Source organism: Carcharodon carcharias, chromosome 7, assembly GCF_017639515.1.
Source record: "Carcharodon carcharias isolate sCarCar2 chromosome 7, sCarCar2.pri, whole genome shotgun sequence".
Taxonomy (NCBI): domain Eukaryota; kingdom Metazoa; phylum Chordata; class Chondrichthyes; order Lamniformes; family Lamnidae; genus Carcharodon; species Carcharodon carcharias.
The window spans coordinates 146,183,009-146,207,021 of NC_054473.1; the positions used below are offsets into that span (position 1 = coordinate 146,183,009).

Sequence of the window (24,013 nt, forward strand, 5' to 3'; positions counted from 1 at the left end):
CATGTTCTTTTCCAAAGTAGGGTTCAAGAACTTATGATAACTACTCAGTAAAGGGGGAGGAGGATTCAATGCAAAAGATTTCCAATAGCTGGGGAGGCTGGGTCACTTGTGACTGACCACAATCTCTATTAAGTGTGGTGGAAGGAGGAATGTCAATCTATGTTCAGTGCGGTGGGAGAGATGAAGGTGGCAGTTGGTCATTGTTGGGAGGGATGTTTTTCCAAAGTTTTTTCATGTAGTTGGGTACTAGTAAACTATACTGACTGCTTTTCTGATTTTCTGCAATCTTCTGTTCAGCGTTATTGATGAGCAGTAATCCTGGTGACCAGGACAAGAGGTTTGATTGTGGAATGGCCATGCCATTTAGCTTCTTCAGTCAAGTATGTATTTTTTTTTAATTCTTTGCACATTGGGTGACCAAGTAAATGATCCACTTAGTTTGTGATCTGAAGCTTCCATTGGTTGTTGTTTCCCAGTATGGTGTGCTTATCTGCACTATGACTTTAGAGCTGATCAGTGACTGAATTTTTACCACTGATATTTTCTTTCCATATCTTTGTTTCAACATCATACAATAGCAAGAATTAGCAAAGGTCAAAAGTAATGAGTCACAAGGTCGCAATGGTAAGACATAGACAGTTAAAGAATGGGCAAGCAAGTGGGAGATACAATTGAATACATCTCAGTTTGGGGGAAAATGAGAAATGGAAGTATATGCATAATGGAAAGACACTGAAGGGTATTGATAAACAGAGACCTGGGGTTCAAATACATAACTTCTTGAAAGTACGAACACAGATGAAGCCACAAAAAAGTCCAACAGAATTTTAGGTTTTAAACAGGAGCACAGAGTACAACAGTATAGAAATGCAAGTATATCCTTCCTTAAATATGGAGCCTAAACTGGGCACAGTATGCCAGGTGTGGTCTCATCAATGCCCTGTATAGTTGTAGCAAGATTTCCTTATTCTTGTACTCCAATCCCATTGCAATAAAGACCAATATCCCATTTGCCTTCCTATTTGCCTGCTGTATTTGCATGCTAACTTTGCGTTCATTGTACGTGCAGGAGAGTGGATTTGGAATGCTCTCGCAAAGAGCTAGCACATATGCAATGGGTCAAATAGCCTCCTTCTATGCTGCAAACATCTATGTTTCCATAGAAACCATCACATGAGAAGCACACAACTCAACAGTGCAGAGTTCACATCAATGTTGTGCTGCTAGAAATAGACTTCATCCAAAACAAGATCCATCCAATATAGGAGAAATGGCATGTATGTGAAGCACAGATGCTTCTAAAATTTACAGCATTGTAACTAAATTGTCACATCAATTTAGAGAAACGCACAACCTGTGCACTTCAATTTGCAGTTCATGGACTACCAAGCTCTGCACAGACACAAAATTCCTAACAACATATTAAATACATAAATGTCTTGGTAGTAAAATTCACATGCCACAGGGTTGTACTTACCTATAAGCGAGTGCTACAGCCCAAGCACTAGCAGCACAATAAAGGCAATCTCGAACTTTGGCATTATTACAATTACCAATTGTTTTGGTGGGGAAAAGACCTGTCGCAGGACTCTGGTAGTTTAGTACAGTTGATTTTACTGAAAAGAAACAAAAAGATATGAGATAATTCAACAAATGTGTGTCACTATTATGTACATATTATATGGTACATTACACAAGTGTAATGCAAGAGTACTGATAAAATTTTCAAATCTACTATATGCATTAGCAGTTACTTAAGAGGAACTTATTAGCAGCCAGGCACAAGATTAAATTTGAGAATAAAAGAGGAGAATAAGGTATTTAGCGCATCCCTTTATTTTAGCTGCCAATTATATTTTGAACAGAAAACATTCAAGTTAATCAGTCGAAGGAACTGGCAAGTTAACATTTCAGATATGAACTCTTCTTCAGATTGGATTACACTTTGGAGTGAAAGTTGCCTTCCACTGCAACATAAAGCTGGTGATAATGAATCAACAACCATTTTACACCCCATCCAATTTCTTGCCTTTATTTTGTACTTTTAAGAAAAAAATCTGTTCAGTTATAATAGTTGAGTTCTGATGAAGTATCCATAACTAAAAGATTAACTTGCCATTTCCTTCCACCGATGCTGACTGACCTGCTGACTGTTTCTAGCATTTTGTTTTAGAGCTCTAGCATCTACAATCTTTTTGCCTTTTGGTTGTATTTTGAATAACCCCATATTTTTAGTATTTTCATTATTGGCTGAATATTCCAAAAATGTATATTTTTTTTTAAATTTACTTTCACAATTTTTATTTTTTGGGTTTCTGGCTTACTTATGGATTTACTTTGAAGGAATTGAAGCAATTTTCTGGCCTTGCACCAAGAAACAGGAACCCACCTTGCTCCAATTTATTACGTTTTTGGTATATTTTTAATTCAAATGAAGTAATATCTGTTCACTGTTGCCTGAAAGAGTCTGAGTTTTTTTGTTCTGAAGCAAATACACAAAATTCTATCTACAGCTTCGCACAATAATGGCAACTGGCATCTTCATGTGACTGTGGCAACATGTAACTAAGCAATGTGAATAAAACTACAGTTGACTCCTCTGTGAAGCTGCTTAAAATTGTTTCAAAATCATGAGAAAAATATCCCATTGAAAGCTTGTTGCTGAATTTAAAACTCTTAAATTATTAACATGAATTTGAATTCCCACACTAATTGGCTCATGCCCAATGAAATCTGCTGATTAATTAAAAGTCATGCTGTTCCAGCATGCCAGAGGAATTAGCCTTCCTGGGTTACATGATCATGTCATGCTAGAAAAAAGACAAATGAATTTGCTAAATGATTTCTACAGCTTGGATCAACTGCTTCAAAAACTGTCACATAATCAAGTATAGAGAAGGCAAGTAACAGTAACACAAAAAGTGTCAACAACTGAACATGCAATAAAATTCCTGAAAGATTATCTTGCTTCCACCCCAAAATTTATTGAATTCTAATGGAACTGGTCTTTTTTTGCAAGGTGCATTCAAGTAGATTTCAACGTAAAATTCTATGACAGGAAAAAAGCCAAAAAATAACATACTGTTATAAATCACTCTTGCATGATGTTGGGTGGGGGGGGGGGAGACAAGAAACCTTCTGGTGATCAGGAATTGGAAAAACTGATAGTTTCGTAGCAGTGTTACTCATAATCTACAGAAGCAGAAACATATATTGAGAATAGGTATTCTTTCGGAAAAGTGGCTGCATCGTTCTGGCTGAAGCCTAGCATCACAAGAACAAAATCATTAGACAATTGATAATCATTAGGTGCACATGGGATACCCATTTCTAAATATTAAATCCACTAAAACTGTTTTCAGCGTTGTAAATTAATTCCTCTGATGGTGATAGTAGGTGCATCTGTTGTAGTCAAAGATCCTGAAACAGGCACCAACAGCCAACTCTGAAACAGTCAACTTTATTGAGCACAAGTTGTCTGTTGCAACTCTGAGCAGAGATGAGGTTTAAATCCTATATGTGTGCTAATAAAGAAGTCCTGAGCTTGTATTGCTGAACGACATGTAAAGTTTTGATTCTGAGTGCTGCTATGATGAGAATGAGGAACAAACTCAAGCAAGTGTATTCAGTGAAGTTGGAGGATGCTCAGTGGTAGCACACTGGCCTCAGTCAGAAGGTTGTAGGTTTTAAGTCCAACTGCAGGAACTTGAAAACATAATCCAGGCTGACAATCCAGAAGTATCGTCTTTCAGAAGAGAAGTTAAACTGAAATCCCCAGCTGCCCTCCCATGTGGATGTCAAAGATCACATGTCATTACTTCAAACAAGATTTCTCCCCTGAATAATATTTATTGTTCAACAAACATAAATAATACAGATAAACTGATCATTATCACTTCGTTGCTTGTGGGACTGTACGTAAATTGACTGCCATGTTTCCCTACATTACAACAGTGACTGCACTTCAAAAGTGTTTTATTGGCTGTGAAGCACTTTGGAATGTCCTCAGATCATGGAAGGCACTATATAAATGTTGTTCTTTCTTTAGAATCAGATCCCACTGCAAACATGGCATCCAATTGCTGAGTAAAGCAGTTGACAAACAATCTAGATGTTTCAATGGAACTTTGTGCCAAAATGTGTGCAAATATATTGTTGGCAGGAATCAAGCCAGAATTAGAAGTTGTTCGGTTGTCTTTGGGGGTTGGAGAGAAATTTGAAGTTTTTTTCCCCTAAATTTCTTTCGTATTTTACCTCTTTCAGGAGAACATGTCACTAATTGGAGATGGGAAAATGAATGGGGGAACAAGGTGTAAATAACTTACACCATGGCGATATGAGACAGGTTCAATGGACCAGATGATCAGTTCCTCTACTTCATTTTTGTATAATTGTATGTTCTTTTCAATAGTTGCTTTGATTTTTATAGCATTTTTAAAAAATGCTCTTTGGCGTTTGCTGTAATTTTTCATTAGAATTGGTTAATTGTTTTGTTCTGATACTCAAAAACGTTATTTCCAAAAGAAAAAAGTTGCAATTGGTTCAAATATTGTTCCCTGCAGTGATTGCTTAACTTTATCCATCCTTTCTATACTCATCTCCATTTTGTATTTTGCACATTTCCTCAGGTTTTGTTAGATTTGTCTGCAATCTTTCTTTGAACCCCAGCTGCGACTAACTTTCTAACAGCCACTAAAGCTGAATACAGAAGAAAGTAAAAAAGCATAGAAAGTGCAAATGATTTGGTAAATAAACTGTAGATATCCTTCCAGTAGCACAAAAGATCTTTCTGGGTGAGAAACATCAAACATTGAAGTGGTTATCATAGGAGTATTCTATTAGGTATACAATGCAAGATTCAGATTTCTAGGTATTAGTCTTATTAGTCTTGAACACTTCAAGGAGGTTAATATTTTTAAATGATTTTAATTAATGTTAAGAACATCACACTCTACTTGCCACCAACACACAAGCATAAGGCTGTGTATGGTTTCAATTCTGTGAGGATAATTTACACCATAGGCCTCATTATGCAACCCAAGTAGTTACACGTAATAGCTTGGGCTTTTGCAAGACAAAACGTTTCTACATTGTGTTTGCAGTTCCTCAGTAAACTGGACAATAAACCGTTTTATTCTATGTAATATGCAAATATGTTATTGTTAGGAAATAGACATCATTTAAGTAAGTTATAAATGTATTTGGGGGTGTTAGGAATAAGTTTAAGTTTAGTCTTTAAGTTTAATTTATATTGTTTTCTATTTGTGGGTTAAAAAGGTGAAACCTAGGATCTAGTTTCATTTTAGAGTGGAGACAACAGGTCTAAGGCTTTAACAAAAACAGAATTACCTGGAAAAACTCAGCAGGTCTGGCAGCATCAGCGGAGAAGAAAAGAGTTGACGTTTCGAGTCCTCATGACCCTTCAACAGAACTGATTTTTCTTTACAAGGAGAGGGGTGAAATATAAGCTGGTTTAAGGTGGTGGGGAGAGAAGTGGGGGGAGGGGGGGGCGTGTTGTTGTAGGGACAAGCAAGCAGTGATAGGAGCAGATCATCAAAAGATGTCACAGACAAAAGAACAAAGAGGTGTTGAAGTTGGTGATATTATCTAAACGAATGTGCTAATTAAGAATCGATGGTAGGGCACTCAAGGTGTAGCTCTAGTGGGGGTGGGGGGGATAAAAGATTTAAAAATAATGGAAATAGGTGGGAAAAGAAAAATCTATATAAATTATTGGAAAAAAAAGGGGGAAACAGAAAGGGGGTGGGGATGGGGGAGGGAGCTCACGACCTAAAGTTGTTGAATTCAATATTCAGTCTGGAAGGCTGTAAAGTGCCTAGTCGGATGATGAGGTGCTGTTCCTCCAGTTTGTGCTGAGCTTCACTGGAACAATGCAGCAAGCCAAGGACAGACATGTGAGCAAGAGAGCAGGGTGGAGTGTTAAAATGGCAAGTGACAGGGAGGTCTGGGTAATGCTTGCAGACAGACCGAAGCTGTTCTGCAAAGCAGTCACCCAGTCTGCGTTTGGCCTCTTCAATGTAGAGGAAACCGCATTGGGAGCAACGAATGCAGTAGACTAAGTTGAGGGAAGTGCAAGTGAAATGCTGCTTCACTTGAAATGAGTGTTTGGGCCCTTGGACGGTGAGGAGAGAGGAAGTGAAGGGGCAGGTGTTGCATATTCTGCATTTGCATGGGGAGCTGCCGTAGGAAGGGGTTGAGGAGTAGAGGGTGATGGAGGAGTGGACCAGGGTGTCACGGAGGGAACGATCCCTACGGAATGCCGACAGGGAGGGGGTGAAGGGAAGATGTGTTTGGTGGTGGCATCATGCTGGAGTTGGCGGAAATGGCGGAGGATGATCCTTTGAATGCGGAGGCTGGTGGGGTGATAAGTGAGGACAAGGGGGACCCTATCATGTTTCTGGGAGGGAGGAGAAGGCATGAGGGCGGATGCGCGGGAGATGGGCCATACACGGTTGAGGGCCCTGTCAACAACCGTGGGTGGAAAACCTCGGTTAAGGAAGAAGGAGGACATGTCAGAGGAACTGTTTTTGAAGGTAGCATCATTGGAACAGATGCGACAGAGGCGAAGGAACTGAGAGAATGGGATGGAGTCCTTACAGGAAGCAGGGTGCAAGGAGCTGTAGTCGAGGTAGCTGTGGGAGTCGGTAGGCTTGTAAAGGATATTGGTGGACAGTCTATCACCAGAGATTGAGACAGAGAGGTCAGGGAAGGGAAGGGAAGTGTCAGAGATGGACCACGTGAAAATAATGGAGGGGTGGAAATTGGAAGCAAAATTAATAAATTTTTCCAAGTCCCGACGAGAGCATGAAGCAGCACCAAAGTAATCATCAATGTACTGGAGAAAGAGTTGTGGAAGGGGGCCGGAGTAGGACTGGAACAAGGAATGTTCCACATACCCCATAAAGAGACAGGCATAGCTGGGGCCCATGCGGGTACCCATAGCCACACCTTTTATTTGGAGGAAGTGAGAGGAGTTGAAGGAGAAATTGTTCAGTGTGAGAACAGGTTCAGCCAGATGGAGGAGAGTAGTGGTGGATGGGGATTGTTCGAGCCTCTGTTTGAGGAAGAAGCTAAGGGCCCTCAGACCATCCTGGTGGGGGATGGAGGTGTAGAGGGATTGGACATCCATGGTGAAGAGGAAGCGGTTGGGGCCAGGGAACTGGAAATTGTTGATGTGACGTAAGGTGTCAGAGGAATCATGGATGTAGTTGGGAAGGGACTGGACAAGGGGAGAGAGAAGGGAGTCAAGAAATGAGTTCTGTGGGGCAGGAGCAAGCTGACACGATCGGTCTACCGGGACAGTTCTGTTTGTGGATTTTGGGTAGGAGGTAGAAGTGGGCCGTCCGAGGTTGGGCGACTATCAGATGTTTATGTGTCTGCATTCTAATGAATTTTATGACCCTTGAAGTGGAGAGCTATGTTATCAAGGGGTGGGGGGGGGGGGGGGGGGGGGGGGGGGTAGCGGTTTAGGGAAATTAAAATAAAGTTTAAAGAAAACTATGCTGTTGCCTGCAACAGGATGCCCCAAAGAGACAGAAAATTAGTTTCAGTTCAGTTGAAAGCAGTTTGGAGTTGAGTTGGAAGCAGAATAGCAGAGGGAGAGATAGCAAGACCAAACCAAAAATTGAAGCAAGGAGCAGGTTCCAGAAACTAAAGAATAAAGTCCCCAAATCCAGGGAAGTGAAACAGGAAAGGTCCCAAGAGGACACTTAAGTCAAAGGGAAAGGACAGGATCTAGGAAAAGATCTTGTTCAGTGAAGTTAAGAATGAGGAGCAGAGAGGAAGGCTCCAAGCTTAAAGAAAAGAAAATTGCACAAAGCAGACCTAAAGCAAAAAAGGCCTGCGAGAAGCCAGAAGGAGACAGTTGAAGGCCTGTAACTCTTTACTATGGGCATGTGAAGCAGTGGTGTTCTGTTGGCATGGCTGAGTCAGTGAGAAAGAGGAAGTAAGCTTGAATGCATGTGGCGATCCAGGGGCGAGGAACATTGGAAGGAGAGTTCGAAATCCTGGTGGTGGACCATTGTGGGAGGCATCTGAGAGAAAACTTTGTTTGGGAGAAGATTCCAAAGTGAGTTTTTCAAAAGTGGAGATTGGAAACCCTCGTGTGAAAGGCAGAAAGGCAGAGTTCAGTGAGACTGGTTGGTTCACAGTGTGACAACTTTCTGGGAAGGTGGGGGAGGGGGAATGGTAGTTGAGGAGAGATCCATAGCATCTGTTTGGGTGGCATCTGTCACTTAGTTTCAGAGTGTGGTGTGCCTGACCACAGGTCACCTATTCGTTTACATGGACTGTGTACTTACTGTAAACATTGGAGTACAAAACAGCTTTTGTAACTTGTGTTATCCTTACAAGTATGTTTATATCTGTAAAGATATAGTTGCAGGTGAATGAGTATTGTAATCTAGTTCATCTTTTCTTGTTTAATAAATGTTTTATTCTTTTTTAAAAGTTCATCAGCTGACTCCTGTGATTCTGTTTAGTAGCCACTCTCCATGTATTTAAGCAAAAAATAAAAGTTAGGGTCTATCAAGCTGGGTTCTGCCCTGAGATCTAGCTTGTCCAGTAGTAACATCAGCTGGAATCATAACATTATGAGGGTGCCTAATTTATCATGTTTTGAGTTTTAGAAATGGTAATATTTTCAACCTCAAATGCTGCATGTGCAGAATGAGGCATTCTGTAAACAAAAAGAATATATTTACTAATGGAGAAACTATCAGCAATCCCATAAAAGAACTGTGGGAAAAGAATTTTTTGGGACAATGTTCCTTCCTTCTAACCAGTTTTTAAACCAATTTGCTACCCTTCTCCTAATTCCATACCCCTTAACATTGTCAGCAGGAGAAGCAAACTGAACAAGCTTTGGTTAAAATTCATATATTAAATAAGAACTTGAAATGGAGTTCATTAAACTTTGTCAAATAAAAGTAATAAATCTAGTCAGGTTCTTCCGACATTTAGTATGTAATACAACTGGGCCAAAATATATTAACTAAATAACTAAACAATTGCAGTAACACAAAAAGAGTTAGTCCAACATTTAATAATGATTATTTGCCAGAGACTATTTAATAAACCAAATGAAAATCCAAAGTCTTGTCAGGAGTGGGGTCATGACTGTCAAACATAAATTCAATATCACAACAGCAGCGGGAAGAAAATAAAGGATTAAATTGAAGCAGTAGTCATAAATAAACTTAATCCCTGAAATGAAAGCAAAATAAAAACAGCAGCTATAAACTGCGATTATTAATCTCTGAAATGAAAACAGCAGACACAAATTAATTGAAAAATAACCAGAAGTGGTTTCAGGAACAATTTCATGATTCTCAAAAATTACTAAACATCTGACCAAGACAGCAAGGAAATGTAGAAGTAGTTGGGCAAAATATGCGTATGGGCAAATGAGGCTTAGTGCAGACTAGGTGTAAAGCTTTGCAAATAGGGAGGAAAAATAAGTGCCAAACATACTTCAGGAATGGTGTTTAAATAGTTGCAGATAATGTTGAGACAGATGTAGAAAGTCTTAGATTGTATAACCAATGGCTGAATTTTGCTGCCAATGCTGAAGTGGAGATGTACACCACTTGCTGCTTTTTAAATTATGTTCTCTTTCTCATAGGCTGCATTGGGAACTTGCTCTCCTGTCTGCAGCGTGGATCCTTCAGTAAGGTGAGTAGGGAAGCCTAGTGACAAGGTGCAATTCCAGTTAAGTGTGATGAGACATGTATATTTTTATGATCATGTTGTTTGTTTAGAAAGCTGTTGGTGTGTGTGTGTCCAGGGTTAATTAAATGGGGGAAAGTTACTAAAGACAGGATGACTGTGAGGCCTAAGAGATGAAAGGTTAAAGGTGTTAGGTTTGTGTAATTGCAATGAAAGGTTTTGGCGGGTTTGAGTTACAACTAAGTTGGATCTGAAATTTGCATTGTGAGATAAGTGGGGAAATTCTTTCTCAGCTATCGAATTTCAAAAGGGAGTTCAGAGATGACAGGAACATTTGCATCTTACAGGGGTTCCATGAGTAAACAGGGGAAGGTATATTCAATTTTATGACCCAAAAGTAGACAAAATAGAAAACATGAACTATTTTTATGTTTGGAGAAATTGAGTTTCAAAGAAGTGTTTGAGACAATGGAACCTCAGATGAAAGGGGAAAAAGATATTTAAGGAAAGGGTTGTTTAATTGTGGAGAGTTGCTGCAAGGGGATGCCCACTGAAGACAGCTTCTGTATGCTGGGGTGCTCAAAAGCTGTAAAAAAGTTTAAATTGAAAAAAGGAACTCAGTGCTCAGCAACTCCTGAAAGTCTTTGTTTTATGAAACAGTTTTTTTTGTACCTCCCTTTGGAATTCCACATCAGAGTGAAGTGTCTGAGAAGTCGTGAGATACACCGTTATTAAAGTGACTACAATTCCTTGACTTCGATAATATTTACTAGATTTTTATGGTTAAAAATCCATAAGAGGTTGTTGCCAAAAAGGTGGTTTAATTGTGTAATTTTAACCCAGAATATTTTGTGGGGGTCGTTCTGTCAAACAGTTTTAACTGTAACTTTTATTTTGTGTACTTAATTTTTTTTAAACAAATCTTTTAATTTTTAAAATTCTAAAGGTGTTATTGGAATTCTATGCTTTTGAGGTCAGTAACTCTTCCTCCTCATTTTCACAATTAAAAAGGTTTATGATCAGCAAGACAGACCTCACTCTTGCTCAGCAATAACATTAACTGTGGTCATAACAGAAGCTATTCCCCCTTTGTCACAAGATATGCCCTTGAGGCCTGCCTTCAGTTCAATGATAGATAAGTGTTTTTAAATGCATTCAAGGTTTCCTTTATTCAACTTTCAATTCAGTGTCACCCCTCCCATCACTTACCCTGGCTCCACTCCCACCCCAAATGCCGACCCCACCGGCTCTGTTCCCACCTCCAGGCCTCTGGTCACAAACCCCAATCCTCCCAGCAGGGTGGGGGGGGGGGGGGGGGGGAAACAGCATGTGGAGGGGGCTGTGAGCAGGGCTGGGGTGCCAGAGAGAGAGGGTTGTGAATAGAGCCAAGGGTGCTGTGTGGGGCTGGTGGGTAGGGGGGAAGAGGGGTTTGTGAGCAGGGCTAGGAGTGTTGGGGGAATGGGCAGTGCCGATTAGGAGCAGCCCTAAATAAATAAGTGTAAATATTGGAGTAAGTATCAGGCAATCAGACCAAGTTTTCAGCAAGACTATCAATGTATGCTCCCTTTTCAGATGAAACGCAGCTTCCAGATTCGAGCACCAGGGCTTCCCGGAAGTGTGGTTCTGTTGCGTCCACATTTGGGACTGCAAGGTCTGGGCCAATATGTCTATAGAAACATTATGTTTGTTTTATTGATTGCTGGCTGTTAATATAACACAATTGGGTAGCTGTTGCTGAACAATCCTGAGTACACTAATAGATACACCAACAACCAATTTAAGACAATCAGTCCAATTCATAATGTGGCTCATTTACACCTGCTATAAGTGACATACATTCATATAGTAACCCATTCTCTGCAAACAAAAAGGAATATGTTCAAGCCATGCGCTTTTCTTGAATTATGTGAGAGTCTGAGGAGCCGATAGTTCCCCGTTGCTTTCTCTGTGGTAACGTCTTGACCAGAGTCAACAAGCCAACCAAGTGGCACCCTTTTCTCCTGTAGTATAAATTGTGATCATTTGAAATTTGCCATTCTTGTATTTGCCCTGATGAGAGCAAAATGAAAAGCTTCAGCAACATGTCGCTCTTTTCAGCAATAATTTTATGGTTTCTGAAGCAAAAGGTTGTTTGTATCAGTTATTAAAATAATAATTAAAAAAAAACAATTGATTTTAGCAAAATCATGTGCCCTGTGGACTTACAAAATGCATTGAAAAATATCTGGAGATAAAACAAAATTGTAAACAAATTATTTACAGCTGAATAACCTCATGCAGCCTGAACACTGGAGTAGTGCATATAAATAGTAAATGATGTTAAGTGGTGCACATTACTGCACAGACAGGGCACTCCTGTTCAACAAGCTAGCTGAGAAAAATGGAAGTATGAAATACTGCAGTCCAGAATCTACCATACCAAATGCAGATAATTTTCTAGATTAATCGTTCTTATGTATTGTCAGTCTGTTTTTTGTGAGAATGCACTAAAACTGCACACTAAAAGGTTCACAGAATAGGTATGAAAGCTGATTTAACAGATGTCTGCTGTCACACCATTACCCTACTATTTGCCAAGATTATTTGAGAAGCATTAATAGTGACTAAAAATAGAGATCAAGTTGAACAATGAGTAGATCTGTCAGGTAATGGTAGAATAATGATTCTCTGTAAGTAATTTAAATGGACTGATTTATTTCTAAATCTTATTTGTATGTAGTTCCCAAGTATTCTTTGTCCTCCTCTAATTAGCATTTACAAATCAAAAAATGCTACTGTTGGTAAGAAGCAATTGGAAACCAATGTCCATGTACTAAGTACATGAAAATAAGTGAATTTGTAATAAATTAAATCTGTTCACCTAAAAACTGTCAGCATTTGCTATCATTACAACTGAAACTAACAGCACCTTCCAACATCTGCATGTGTGCAATTAAATATGGAAATACAAAAATTTCTGTCTGTGATATCTTACTCCTCCACAGGGTGCACTGTTGAAGTTCCTGGAGATGAAAATTTTCTGAAATGAATTGAATTTATGTGAGCTTCCATTTTTATACTAATAGTCTCTGTAAAGCTTTGAAAAAGTTACATCTTAATGTAGGAAATGTAACTGGGTTTTTAAACAATGAAATAGGTTCATAATTACTGCTGAAAAGCCTCACTGTGCCGGAAAAACTAATTTTATATTGATGAAATGTCTAATTTCTCCATAATGGCCAAACTTCCAGATTTTTAGTTGCTTTTTGTTTATTTATGATATATTAGCTTCCACCTTAATCCTATTTTCCCATCATTGTTTTGCTGTCTATAAAATGATTAAACAGTGCAGAATTATTAGTGTTTTCTTTCTTTATGGTTTGCCGTCTGTGAGAATTCTTCTGTGTAATTGGTTGCTTAGCCTGCTTGATGACATCACTGTTGCTGGATGCTAGAGATTCCCTTGAGCTGACACCGGAATCAAATTAACATCAGGAAAGAGAAAGTCTACAGAGATCATTATATCTTTATGGGCAGCTATCTTTGAGGTCAGCAGCGAATATCATGGGTGAATAAACAGACAACAATAATAAATGCAGGGAAGAAAAAAGTCCAAATTTACAGCTCCAATATTGTAAATATCATTGCCAATTAATGAAAAGACAACTGTTCCAACATTTAAAATATCATGCAATTCAAATTAAATGTTATTTAAAAAAAATACCAGGTCTCCAAAATATTTTCTTTGCAAGTTTTAAGAAGTTTTTCAAATGGACAAGAGGATTATTTGTTTTATCGATAATAAATTATTTATTACTGCACATATTTCTAATATCACAATTTCTTACTTCCTGGGTCACAATTCATGTCATGCACTGGGCCCAATGATGTCACCACGAGGCCCAACCTCTTCCCAGTTCTTTGCCGTATTTAAATTTGATTAGCGAGTTGTCAGCACAAAACATGCTAATCATTGAAGATTTGCCCATCCTGGCGAAGAAAGCAAGGGGGGGTGGGGGGTAAGGGGAGGCAGGTGAAAGGATTTTGAACATGCCTGACATCAGTTCCAGATGCCTGTCCTTGAAGGGGAGTAATCTGATACTGTTCCTTCTCCTTCTAATGCTGCCTTCTTCCTGTCTCATATGAAGAGCTAAAGGCTTTGGATATCTATTCCTCAGAACATTCAAACTAAAATATAGGAAGGCTTCAGACATAACATTTAACTTTGAAGCTTAAACAGAAATTGTGAAAGGATGATTGAATACACAGTGGGGATTATGAATATTAATATAAGTTGAACTTGTAATTTGCAAGGGAAAGACCATAATATCGCTGACCGACAATAAGGCATGTAATTAATTCAGTCTCCTGTCCCGCGGCTGATACTGGAATGGTTCAATGTTGAAGATTTTGACCACTTTTCCAAGTGACAATAATGGAACAACTCTGAGTGTTACTCTTACCGTGCAGCAGGAGACCCACACCATTTGTTTTCTTTTGTAAATAAGGCTGTTCTCACAAGAATGCTTTCAGACTCAGTCTGCTTTGCAAAAGACTTGGCCTTGTTTAGAACAATTGCAGGATGGTATGGATGTGATAGGAAAATCATCTAGTAGTGGGCTGCAAACAAGAACTTTGACAATTCATTAAAACTTTTATATGGTGTGCCAGCACAACACAAATCTAATGGCTGTGACAATGGATTGGAATATTCATTTTCTCAATGTGAAACTTTAAGCATGTTTTCAGATACTTGGAACATGCTGACCTTGAACCAATTTCCAGCATAATTACTACATCAAATGTTAATTGGGCATGCTCTAAAACAATATACTGCAATCACCACTGTACAAGACTAGTTCAAATTGTTCAGAAATTAACAGAAACGTTCCATAGGAATACTTGATTCTCACTCTTTCACCAAGCTTAAATTCAATCAAAAACAGAATTACCTGGAAAAACTCAGCAGGTCTGTCAGCATCGGCGGAGAACAAAGTTGACGTTTCGAGTCCTCATGACCCTTTAACAGAACTGAGTAAAAATAGGAGAGGGGTGAAATATAAGCTGGTTTAAGGTGGGGGGAGAGAAGTGGGGTGGGGGGGTGGTGGTGGTTGTAGGGACAAGGAAACAGTGATAGGAGCAGATAATCAAAAAAGGATAATCAAAAAAAATCCTTTTTTGATTATCTGCTCCTATCACTGCTTGCTTGTACCTACAATCACCGCCCCCCCCCAACTTCTCTCCCCCACCCCACCTTAAACCAGCTTATATTTCACCCCTCTCCTATTTTTACTCAGTTCTGTCGAAGGGTCATGAGGATTCGAAACATCAACTTTGTTTTTCTCCGCCGATGCTGCCAGACCTGCTGAGTTTTTCCAGGTAATTCTGTTTTTGTTTTGGATTTCCAGCAGTTTTTTTGTTTTTATCCTTGAATTCAATCATTCCAGTATCGATGGGTTTGTTATGCTGCATAAAAATTTCCAAGGTGTGTCATACAACAATTTAGATTTAAAATAAATAGTTTTTTGAAAAATATCTTGCTGATGCTAGAAGCAGAAAAATCAATATAAAAATGCTATCAATTCATTATTAGATTTCTAAAATATTTTCAAATATGGTTAAGATGAGGTTCCTGAGTGGTGAGAAATGGCATATATAGCACCAAGCCACTTTTTGAAAATGTTACAGTAAATTGAACTGTCACATCTTCACAGAATATCTAAGAGTGTTATAGTAAATTGAACTATCCCGTCTTCATAGAACAACTGGAAATTAACAAAACTTGCAAAGCTTTAGATCAAAAATAATATGCTGGACACTTTTCCATGCAAAATGTGCAAGAAACCTGTAGTGTATATCAGACATATTTTCATACATAAATTTTAATAGATATAATTAAATGCAATATAAACTAGCCACCAACACTATAAATTAATCCGTATTCTCCACATTCAAGTATGGCCATTTAATGTCTTCCTTGTCCACAAAGTCCCCCAATCCCTTTATATTCACACAGCCATCTATTAATATAAGAGAAAAATAATCCTTTAAAATTATTACTTTTACCAGTTTTAGATTTGCTGCTGGCTAGGTGAGAAATAGAATGTATTGAGTGAGCCAGCGAGGCAGCAGAATTTTCAAGGATTACGTAGAAAGACAGAGTAGTGACAGAAGTATATCTCACAGTTAACATGTGGTGATGTATTACAGTTCACTCAGGTTGTCCGAGTTGCTGTGGCAACAGGCATTTTTACATGCACATTGTAGACTGGAGCTATGGATAGTGATGGCAGAAACTTTCTTACCATCAGATCGTTGATCTCTCCCGCTCTTTCTGCCTGCCATTGATGTGTGTTGGAAGGATTTTCAGGTTACTCAACCTGTTTGGCCATATTATGAACATATCTTCCTTGGTCACCAAATCCTATGGTGAAATTCGAACTTGGGAGCATCTGGATCAGAGGCAGGAATGCTACCCACTACACCCAAGACATCCCAACTCACAGTTATAGTACAAATTGAGCAGTAAGAACTCAAAGAGTGAAAGGAAATAGAAAGGAGAGAAAAATGCCTAAGCTCTAGCTCAAACTGATTTTACTACATTGTAACTTCTTTCTGGCAACTTTTATATTTTCTTCACCAACAATGACTGCTTTTTACTCTAGGATTGCTCTTTTCATTCTTTCTAGTCCATTAAATTGAACATTTTGGCCCTATTGTTCAATCATTTACACACAGCACACAAGATTTATAGAAGACTAAGCAGGCAACTTGTGACAAGATCCCCATCAATGCTGATTTATAATTCTTTGCAAAGGATATATGTGACCTGCCTGCAATTTTTATCTCCTTCCTTGTGGAGAATGATCTGAATGCTGTGCAGCAACAAATACAATGTGACCTTTGTGGCCTATTCCTGCTCCTAAGTCCCATGTTCCTATGACCAGAATTAGGAACTTTCTGCGTGAGAGAATGTCGCCAACTGTACTAATGTATCATTAATGCACTAATGATATCATTCAGCTGGTTTGGAATGAGTGGCAGAGCATCTAGTATAACTACAGTAAGATTTGGAATTACCCAGGAAAGTATCAATTTTCAAGATTATGGAGCATAATGCAAAGGTTGATTTTATGCAGTAGGATTAAATATTATGAGCGTTTTAATTAATCACATGATTCAGTGCAGAACTAAGTAAGTGTTGCAGAGGTGTTTGCCTAAGGTATTATATAATATGAAGCCCCATTTAATTGTTCAGCTGGAGATTAAAGGTTCCATGAGAATATTCAAGGAAGAGCAGAAGTCCTTCATTGTCCTTGCCAAAATTCCTTCCATAATCACCACCAAAAACAGATTATCTGGCCATTTGTTTAATTTTCTCTTTCTGAAATATTGCTGCATGCAGCTTGGCTTATCTATTTGTTTAAATGAGGACAGTGACTGCCTTATAAATCAGACTTGTTGGTTGTAAAGCAGTGTTGGAAGTCTTGAAGATGTACTAAGGCAATATATAAATGCAAGTTCTTTCTGTTAAACTGCATTAGTTTCTGGCAATTGTTTAACAAGAAATACAGACACATATGACACTATTATGTTACATTACATTATGTTTCTTCGCTAAAGAAACCTGTAATCCTTATGTAAGGGAATATGATGTGATAACCTATTAGCAAAATCATGATCATGCATTACATGATTAGTCCTTTCTCCCAGAGCAGCACATTTTGCTTATATTCAAGAATTGACTCTGTATAATAGATTGCATGACAACAATGCACAAAAACTTAGCATTTTACAGAAACAAAGTTGTAAATACAAAATCTGTGCTTAAAACATCTTACCATTTCTGTAATATCTGTCAAGTTTGTCCAACCGATTTTCATCTGCTGAAGTTACTGATACAGTTTTGGCAGGTTCATATACAGAGCCTAAGGAAAGATAAAACTGCATATTTCAATCACATAGAGAACAAATAGTGTAACAAGGTAGCAATTAGAAACCATAAGGATAATATACATTGCTGTCACAATGCAGTTAATTCAAAGCACGTCAAAACAAAATTACTTATACATTTGCATTAAAGTCAAATCTCCTAAACTAATTTAGCTTAAGTTTAAAATGTGGAGAGAACTCGATCTCCGCTAAAATTATTTTGACTAGTATTCTGATACCGTTGTAATATTTCAGTGTAAATATCGTCCAAATTGTTTTTACAATGCAAAAAAGTGATACTGGAGGTCTGAAAAAAATTTGAATTTACTAGAAAATGAAGATACCAATTCTACAAGCAGTCCTTGAACGCTTTAAATTTGTCAGCAGTCTTAACGTTAATCTGTGACAGTTAAGACTTAAGGTGAACATTCCCTCACCATCCGTATTTGTGCAGTTGGCACAAATTAAGGTTGGCAAGCAAAGTCTTATTCCAGGACATAATTTGCTTATCCATTAGACCACTTCTAACCCTCTACTATGATTGTATAGAGCATTATCTCAGAGATAGTACACTGTTAAGGTGATTTCTGCTTTAAAAAAAAGCAGTCTTGTAAATGTAAGCATTTAAAACAATGCCAGTATTTAAAATGTTGATAATGCAACAATCAAGCATAATGCAATACATGATATAATATTACCAGTTCATTTCAGGAGATTCAGGATTCTGTATTAGCAATAGTACCATCTTAATTCATATCAATGCTCAAAGCTCCACAGTCAAATTTGAAATTACTCTTTTTTGAGGGTTCAATTAACAACCATTTTTGTTATAAAATCAAAGCAGTCAAGCTGGAGATCTGAAATAAGAACAGAAAATGCTGAAAAAACTCAGCAGATCCAGCAGCATCTGTGGACAGAGAAATGGGGTTAACGTTTCAAGTCCAATATGTCTTCTGAAGAAGAGTCATATTGGACCAGAAACGTTAACTCTGTTTCTCTCTCCACAGATGCTGCCAGACCCAGAGTTTTTCCACCATTTTCTATTCTTATTTCATTATTTTTATTATGCACATCTACTGATCTCAGTCCACTACTGATCTTTCCCTGTTGCCAAATTCACTTAAGTGTAATTTCTTGAAAGCACTGTTTCATCTACCAATTAAGGGATTTAACTTTGACTAAATTTATCTTCTTTTCATTAATAATTCCTAGAGAATATTGAATTATTTAGTCAATAGAACCCTTCTCCTCCCGTTCAATCCAACTGAGAGCTTCTTCTAGATATAGTTCATGCTTGATCAGAACTATTGCTCCCCATCATTGCAGACAACAGGTAAGGGGTTCACTGCTATCTACTGAAGGAGGAGGGGTGGCAGACAATAACACAACACACATGGTGAGACAAAAAAGGAGTGACGTACAAATCAATTCACTGAAGGCAAACATGAGGAAATAGGGTTAGATAAAATGTTGTACAAGTTTATTTTCACAAAACAACACAGGGAAAATATTTAAGTTTTTGTGAGGAACTGTGGGTGTGCCTATACCAGATGGGCTGCAACAGTTCAAGCTCACCACCACCTTCTAAAGAACAATTAGGAAGGGGCAACGAATGCTGGTCTTGCCAGCGATGCTCACATTCCATGAAAGAATAAAAATTACAGTACCCTATCCAGAGATAACACTGTACTGCTGGGCTAGGTACTTTTTTCTAATAGCTGAGATTTTCCAAAATACAAACAATGCTATTCCATCAGGAAGGTATTGCATCAAATTTTAGCTGCACAGTTAAATAATAGCCCTGCCTTTTTACTTGAGTGGGGGAGGTTCCAGACTCCAACCTTGTATAATTAACCACACTTCCACCACCAATTTTTGCTACTGAGCTGCGATTTCAAGATTTTGATCATGGAGATCAACCATCAAATTGATCAGCAGTTAAGGTATCCCGAGTTACCTATACAGCATGAAGCCTCCCTTCGTGATTTTAACCTGCTTCCTGAAACAATTTACAACATAATAAGGGCTGTTCTTTCATGCTTCACACTAATATGAAAACTGTATTAGCCAGGAAAGGAACAATGAACTGCATTCATCTGACCGAGAATCAGACCATGGTTACTCTAGATTACTTTGATCAACAATAATTGGTCCTTGCCACTGCAGAGATTTGTATGTTTAACAAAATCATGCAGAGTATTGTATTTTCTGAGATATTCCCACTACATTCTGACATTTGTATGACAAGATATAGATACTTTGACTTTTGCCATTATGTATCAATTTCATGGTTGATTAAACCTTCTGAATGAGTTATGGTCCTCTGGGGGTCAATACTGCAATTAAGGGGGCAATTGTTGATACCAAGTCTGCTATCTCACTCATTCATGTACACAGCCATGGATTTCATTTATTTGGAGAAATGTTGATGAAACCACCATCTGCTGTTAGCCCAAGATAAGTATGTTGGGAGAAGGTCAAATCTATGAAAATCAATTTTCTGTTCCTAATTAGATATATTATTAATTAAATATATTATATTGTTGAGTTTGTCCTCCACAATTAGAAGTCAATAGAAGAAGTCAGCAGGTCTGGCAGCATCGGCGGAGAAGAAAAGAGTTGATGTTTCGAGTCCTCATGATCCTTCAACAGAACTGGCAGTTCTGTTGAAGGGTCATGAGGACTCCAAATGTCAACTCTTTTTTTCTCTGCTGATGCTGCCAGACCTGCTGAGTTTTTCCAGGTAATCCTGTTTTTGTTTTGGATTTCCAGCATCCGCAGTTTTTTTGTTTTTATCAATAGAAGAAGTGTTGTTTTTCGCACCTACTTGTTGCACAGTTAAAAGCAGAGTTTAAACAGCACATGGTTATTTTAAAAGCTGATAGTTGATCAGAAGGAGAACCTCAGTATCAACTCTTCTTGAAGAGCATTTGATGCACAGGAAGGATTGAGCTCTGCCATAATATGAATCACGAATTTAGACATTACCTCAAATTGAAGCTATCTGTCCAAAAGCTTCCTGGCTCGTCCTGAGCTTTCTCATTACATCTATGTTTGTTTATTGTACATTAAGTATTTGATGCTTATTTTGTCTCAGGTGTAAGAATGTAACTAGGGGTAGGAGTAGGCCATTTGGTCCCTTGAGCACTCTCTACCTTTCTGCATTGTTCCCATGTACCTTGATTCACTTAGTATTGATACTGGATAAGTTTCCAGTCAGCAAATCTCAGGTTTTTGCAGTAATATCTACCATTTCAAAGCAAAATAGATAGGTTGCACATAACTGTTATAGTGGAATAATTTTTAGAGTTTCATGAATGCCGCCCTGCAAGAGTACAAAAAATGGTACAGCTTTTAAGCCTGAAGGGATAAAGCTTGGTTACCTGAACCAAGTTTGGCCATTGAGAGGAGGTGGTAGTAAAATGTGCAAAATATTATTCTTGCTTTCTTGTTACATCTGGGTTGAAAGATTCATCTATTTTTGGCAATCACAGTCACTGTACGAGTCTGAGGAATCTTAACCATACACTGTGTATGTGATCAGTGGCATGTAATTGAGGTCAAACTTGCAATCTCAAAGTGAATAGTTAGTATGGAAAATTTATTATGGTGTAATAAGTAGTGTTTGGAGTTTGGCATAAGGCACATTGTAAGCTAATCAGAAAGAATTTTAATTACTATACTTAAATTAGGAGTGCTTGATGCTGATGAAAATGTGGAAAACCATTCCATCCCAGCACTAACACCTCTTACCTTGAAGCAAAAAAAAACATTTCAATCAAAATGTTCTGTTTGTTGTTGAATTTACATTTGGAGACTCTTTAAAAATAATTAAATTAGATTCCATCAGGACTCTTGCATATATGTGGGAGCCCTTAAAATTTGGCTCGGCCAACCTGCACTAAACTCTCTGGGAAGTGAATATTGTCTCTCTATGCAGAGTTTCCTCATCATCCTGGACAAACCAATTGTGCAGCTATACATTTCTCAATAGTTTGGTTTAGACATTGGAACAGAGTGATGAGTTTCAAGACACTGTGTTGACCCTGATATCCCTTTATGTCTGCCAATACAAATTACAATCTGGAGCAATAAAATCAGAGTGGGATGTTATTCAATGTGTATTTTAAATTAGCATTAAGAAAGACAATTTCAATCTTATGGAAAATCCACTTCACTAACCATGTAAATTTTAAGTTTAAATTTTGTTTGCCAGCTTATGATGAATAAGGGAAATTTGCAACAAGGAATTAAATTTGGCTTGAAATGCATACAGTATTTGGAAACTTGATAGGACTATTAGAAAAGATGTTCCAGAAGTAATATTTCAATCTAACTGGTCTGAAGGCTTTTTTTTTAAGCACTTCTCAGATCTGTAAATTGCACAATGTTTCTTTATAAAATCTTGCTTTCAGAAAGTGAACAGGGCCAACTCAAGCTATTGATATACATTAATTAGTTAAGTCTCTTCATTACCAATACTTCCATTACAATACAGCAATGGTTGACTGAAGTAGCATGTCCTGCCAAAGCAGTGATCTCATTAGATCCAAACTTGCTTTAAGAGTAAAATCTTTCTTCATGAGGCTAAAAGGGAGGTGCAAACAATGGGTGAATTAGATTAACACTATTTACTGCTGTCTACAGTGACTGCAGAGTTCTTTCAAAACAAGCTAAGTTATTTCTCAGCGGAGAAGTCAATCTAGAAGTTTCTGAAAGTTCTAATTCCCTAAACCTTTGTTTCCCATCTTTAGCCATTTAGTCCAAAGAACAGTAATTGGTCTTCAGACAATATTGAATGTAATTTCAAGTAATGCAGGATATGCTGTATAATTGCAATATATGCCTGACTGTTTATGAGAGAAGCAGTACTAGCGTTTGAAGGAAAAAGCTTTCTTCACGATTCCTCCTGTTTCAGGTATCATGGCCTTAGAGGGAGTTGACGACCATGGACGATTGAACTTTTAAAAAATTCATTCATGGCAGGTGGGCATCACTGGCTAGGCCAGCATTTATTGCCCATCCCTAATTGCCCTTGTCCAGAGGGCATTTAAGAGTCAAGCACATTGCTGTGGGTCTGGAGTCACATGTAGGCCACATCAGGTAAATACAGCACATTTCCATCCCCAAAGGGCATTAGTGAACCAGATGGGTTTTTACAACAATCTTTGGTCATTTAATTCCAGAATTTTATTGAATTCAAATACCACCATCTGCAATGGGATTCGAACCTGGGTCCCTAGGGCATTAATCTGGGTCTCTGGATTACTAGTCCAGCAACAATAGGACTACGCCATTGCCTCCATGATTCTGATCCATGATTCTGTTTGACAAAATACTGTAGTGATTTGCTGTTGCCTTCTACAGTATGGCTGAACAGGAAACTCTCCCTCTCTTACCACCAGCCATCAGGAGTACTGGAAGGATTTACAGGCTGACAATCAACCATTTGGCAATGTTATGAACACACCTTCCGTAGCCAACAAGTCCTGAAGTGGGACTTGAACCTGGAGCTTCTGGCCCAGAGGCAGGGACACTACCACCGCACCACAAGAATTCCCTTGCTCAAGGTTATGAAATATTAAATTGAAAAGGGAAATATGCATAAACCAGTTAGCTACAAAAGATGTTTTTCCTCTAGAAAATATCTTCTATTTATCTACCTTTCTATCTCTTGTATCTATGTCACTGCCTGTTTTAAATTAATATTGTAATTTCTAACTCTTAAAATTATCAAAGAAGAAGAAAAACATTCTAGAATTTCTGAGCTGATTAAGGAAAAGAGATTGAGTATATGTCTGGAACAAGCTCACCCATATTTTACAAGTTATCTTAGGAGTTTTATGACACTTGACAAATTAAACAGGAATTTGTCCAAATAATTTACCATCCAAAATATTGTTACACCCTGTTGCTTTCCTCCCCCATGTGTTCAATTGCTTCCAACGTCATCCACCAATTTGCCTTGATTCCTTCTGCTGTGGAGTAGCTGCACTATTGATGTCCTATACTTTCCAGCTTTCATTCATTCATATTCAGCATATTGTTCTCTTACCCATTGAGGGACTATTTTTCCAGTTTGTTCTCTGCCCAAATCAGCCATATTGGCCTAGATTTTGTGGTCAGTGACAAAGGAATAGCACTCGTCATTCACCTCGCTGACAGCTACCCATATTTTTGCTGGGTTTTGACTGGAGACCTGCTCTATTCTGGCATCTGATCTAACACAGTGCCTTCTTTAGGTGACCTGTGGCATCTGTAAGGTAAGCGAAGAAACAGAAGCTCTTCAACCAATCGGACTGAAGAATACTCACTGGGATCATGCAAAGCCTAAACCAGGAAATATGAAGCAGGATGTATAAATTAGAACTAAATCAGGTACAGGAAGCAAAATAAAGATTGAGAAAGGCAGATG

General features: G+C 38.2%; 1 protein-coding gene across 4 annotated transcripts in view; it reads right to left on the reverse strand.

Annotated features, from left to right (window-relative positions):
- The window catches only part of phkb (phosphorylase kinase, beta), a 290,351-nt gene that overhangs the window by 246,356 nt on the left and 19,982 nt on the right, over positions 1-24,013 (reverse strand). For 3 of the 4 annotated variants that reach the window (XM_041192251.1, XM_041192249.1, XM_041192250.1), the window contains 2 exons: positions 17,508-17,594; positions 1,478-1,616 (listed from right to left, as the gene is read on the reverse strand). In XM_041192251.1, the coding sequence (XP_041048185.1) occupies positions 1,478-1,616; positions 17,508-17,594 (226 nt within the window). Of the gene's footprint in view, positions 1-1,477; positions 1,617-14,129; positions 14,256-17,507; positions 17,595-24,013 lie in introns of those variants that run through there. The other variant, XM_041192252.1, reaches the window with a different exon arrangement.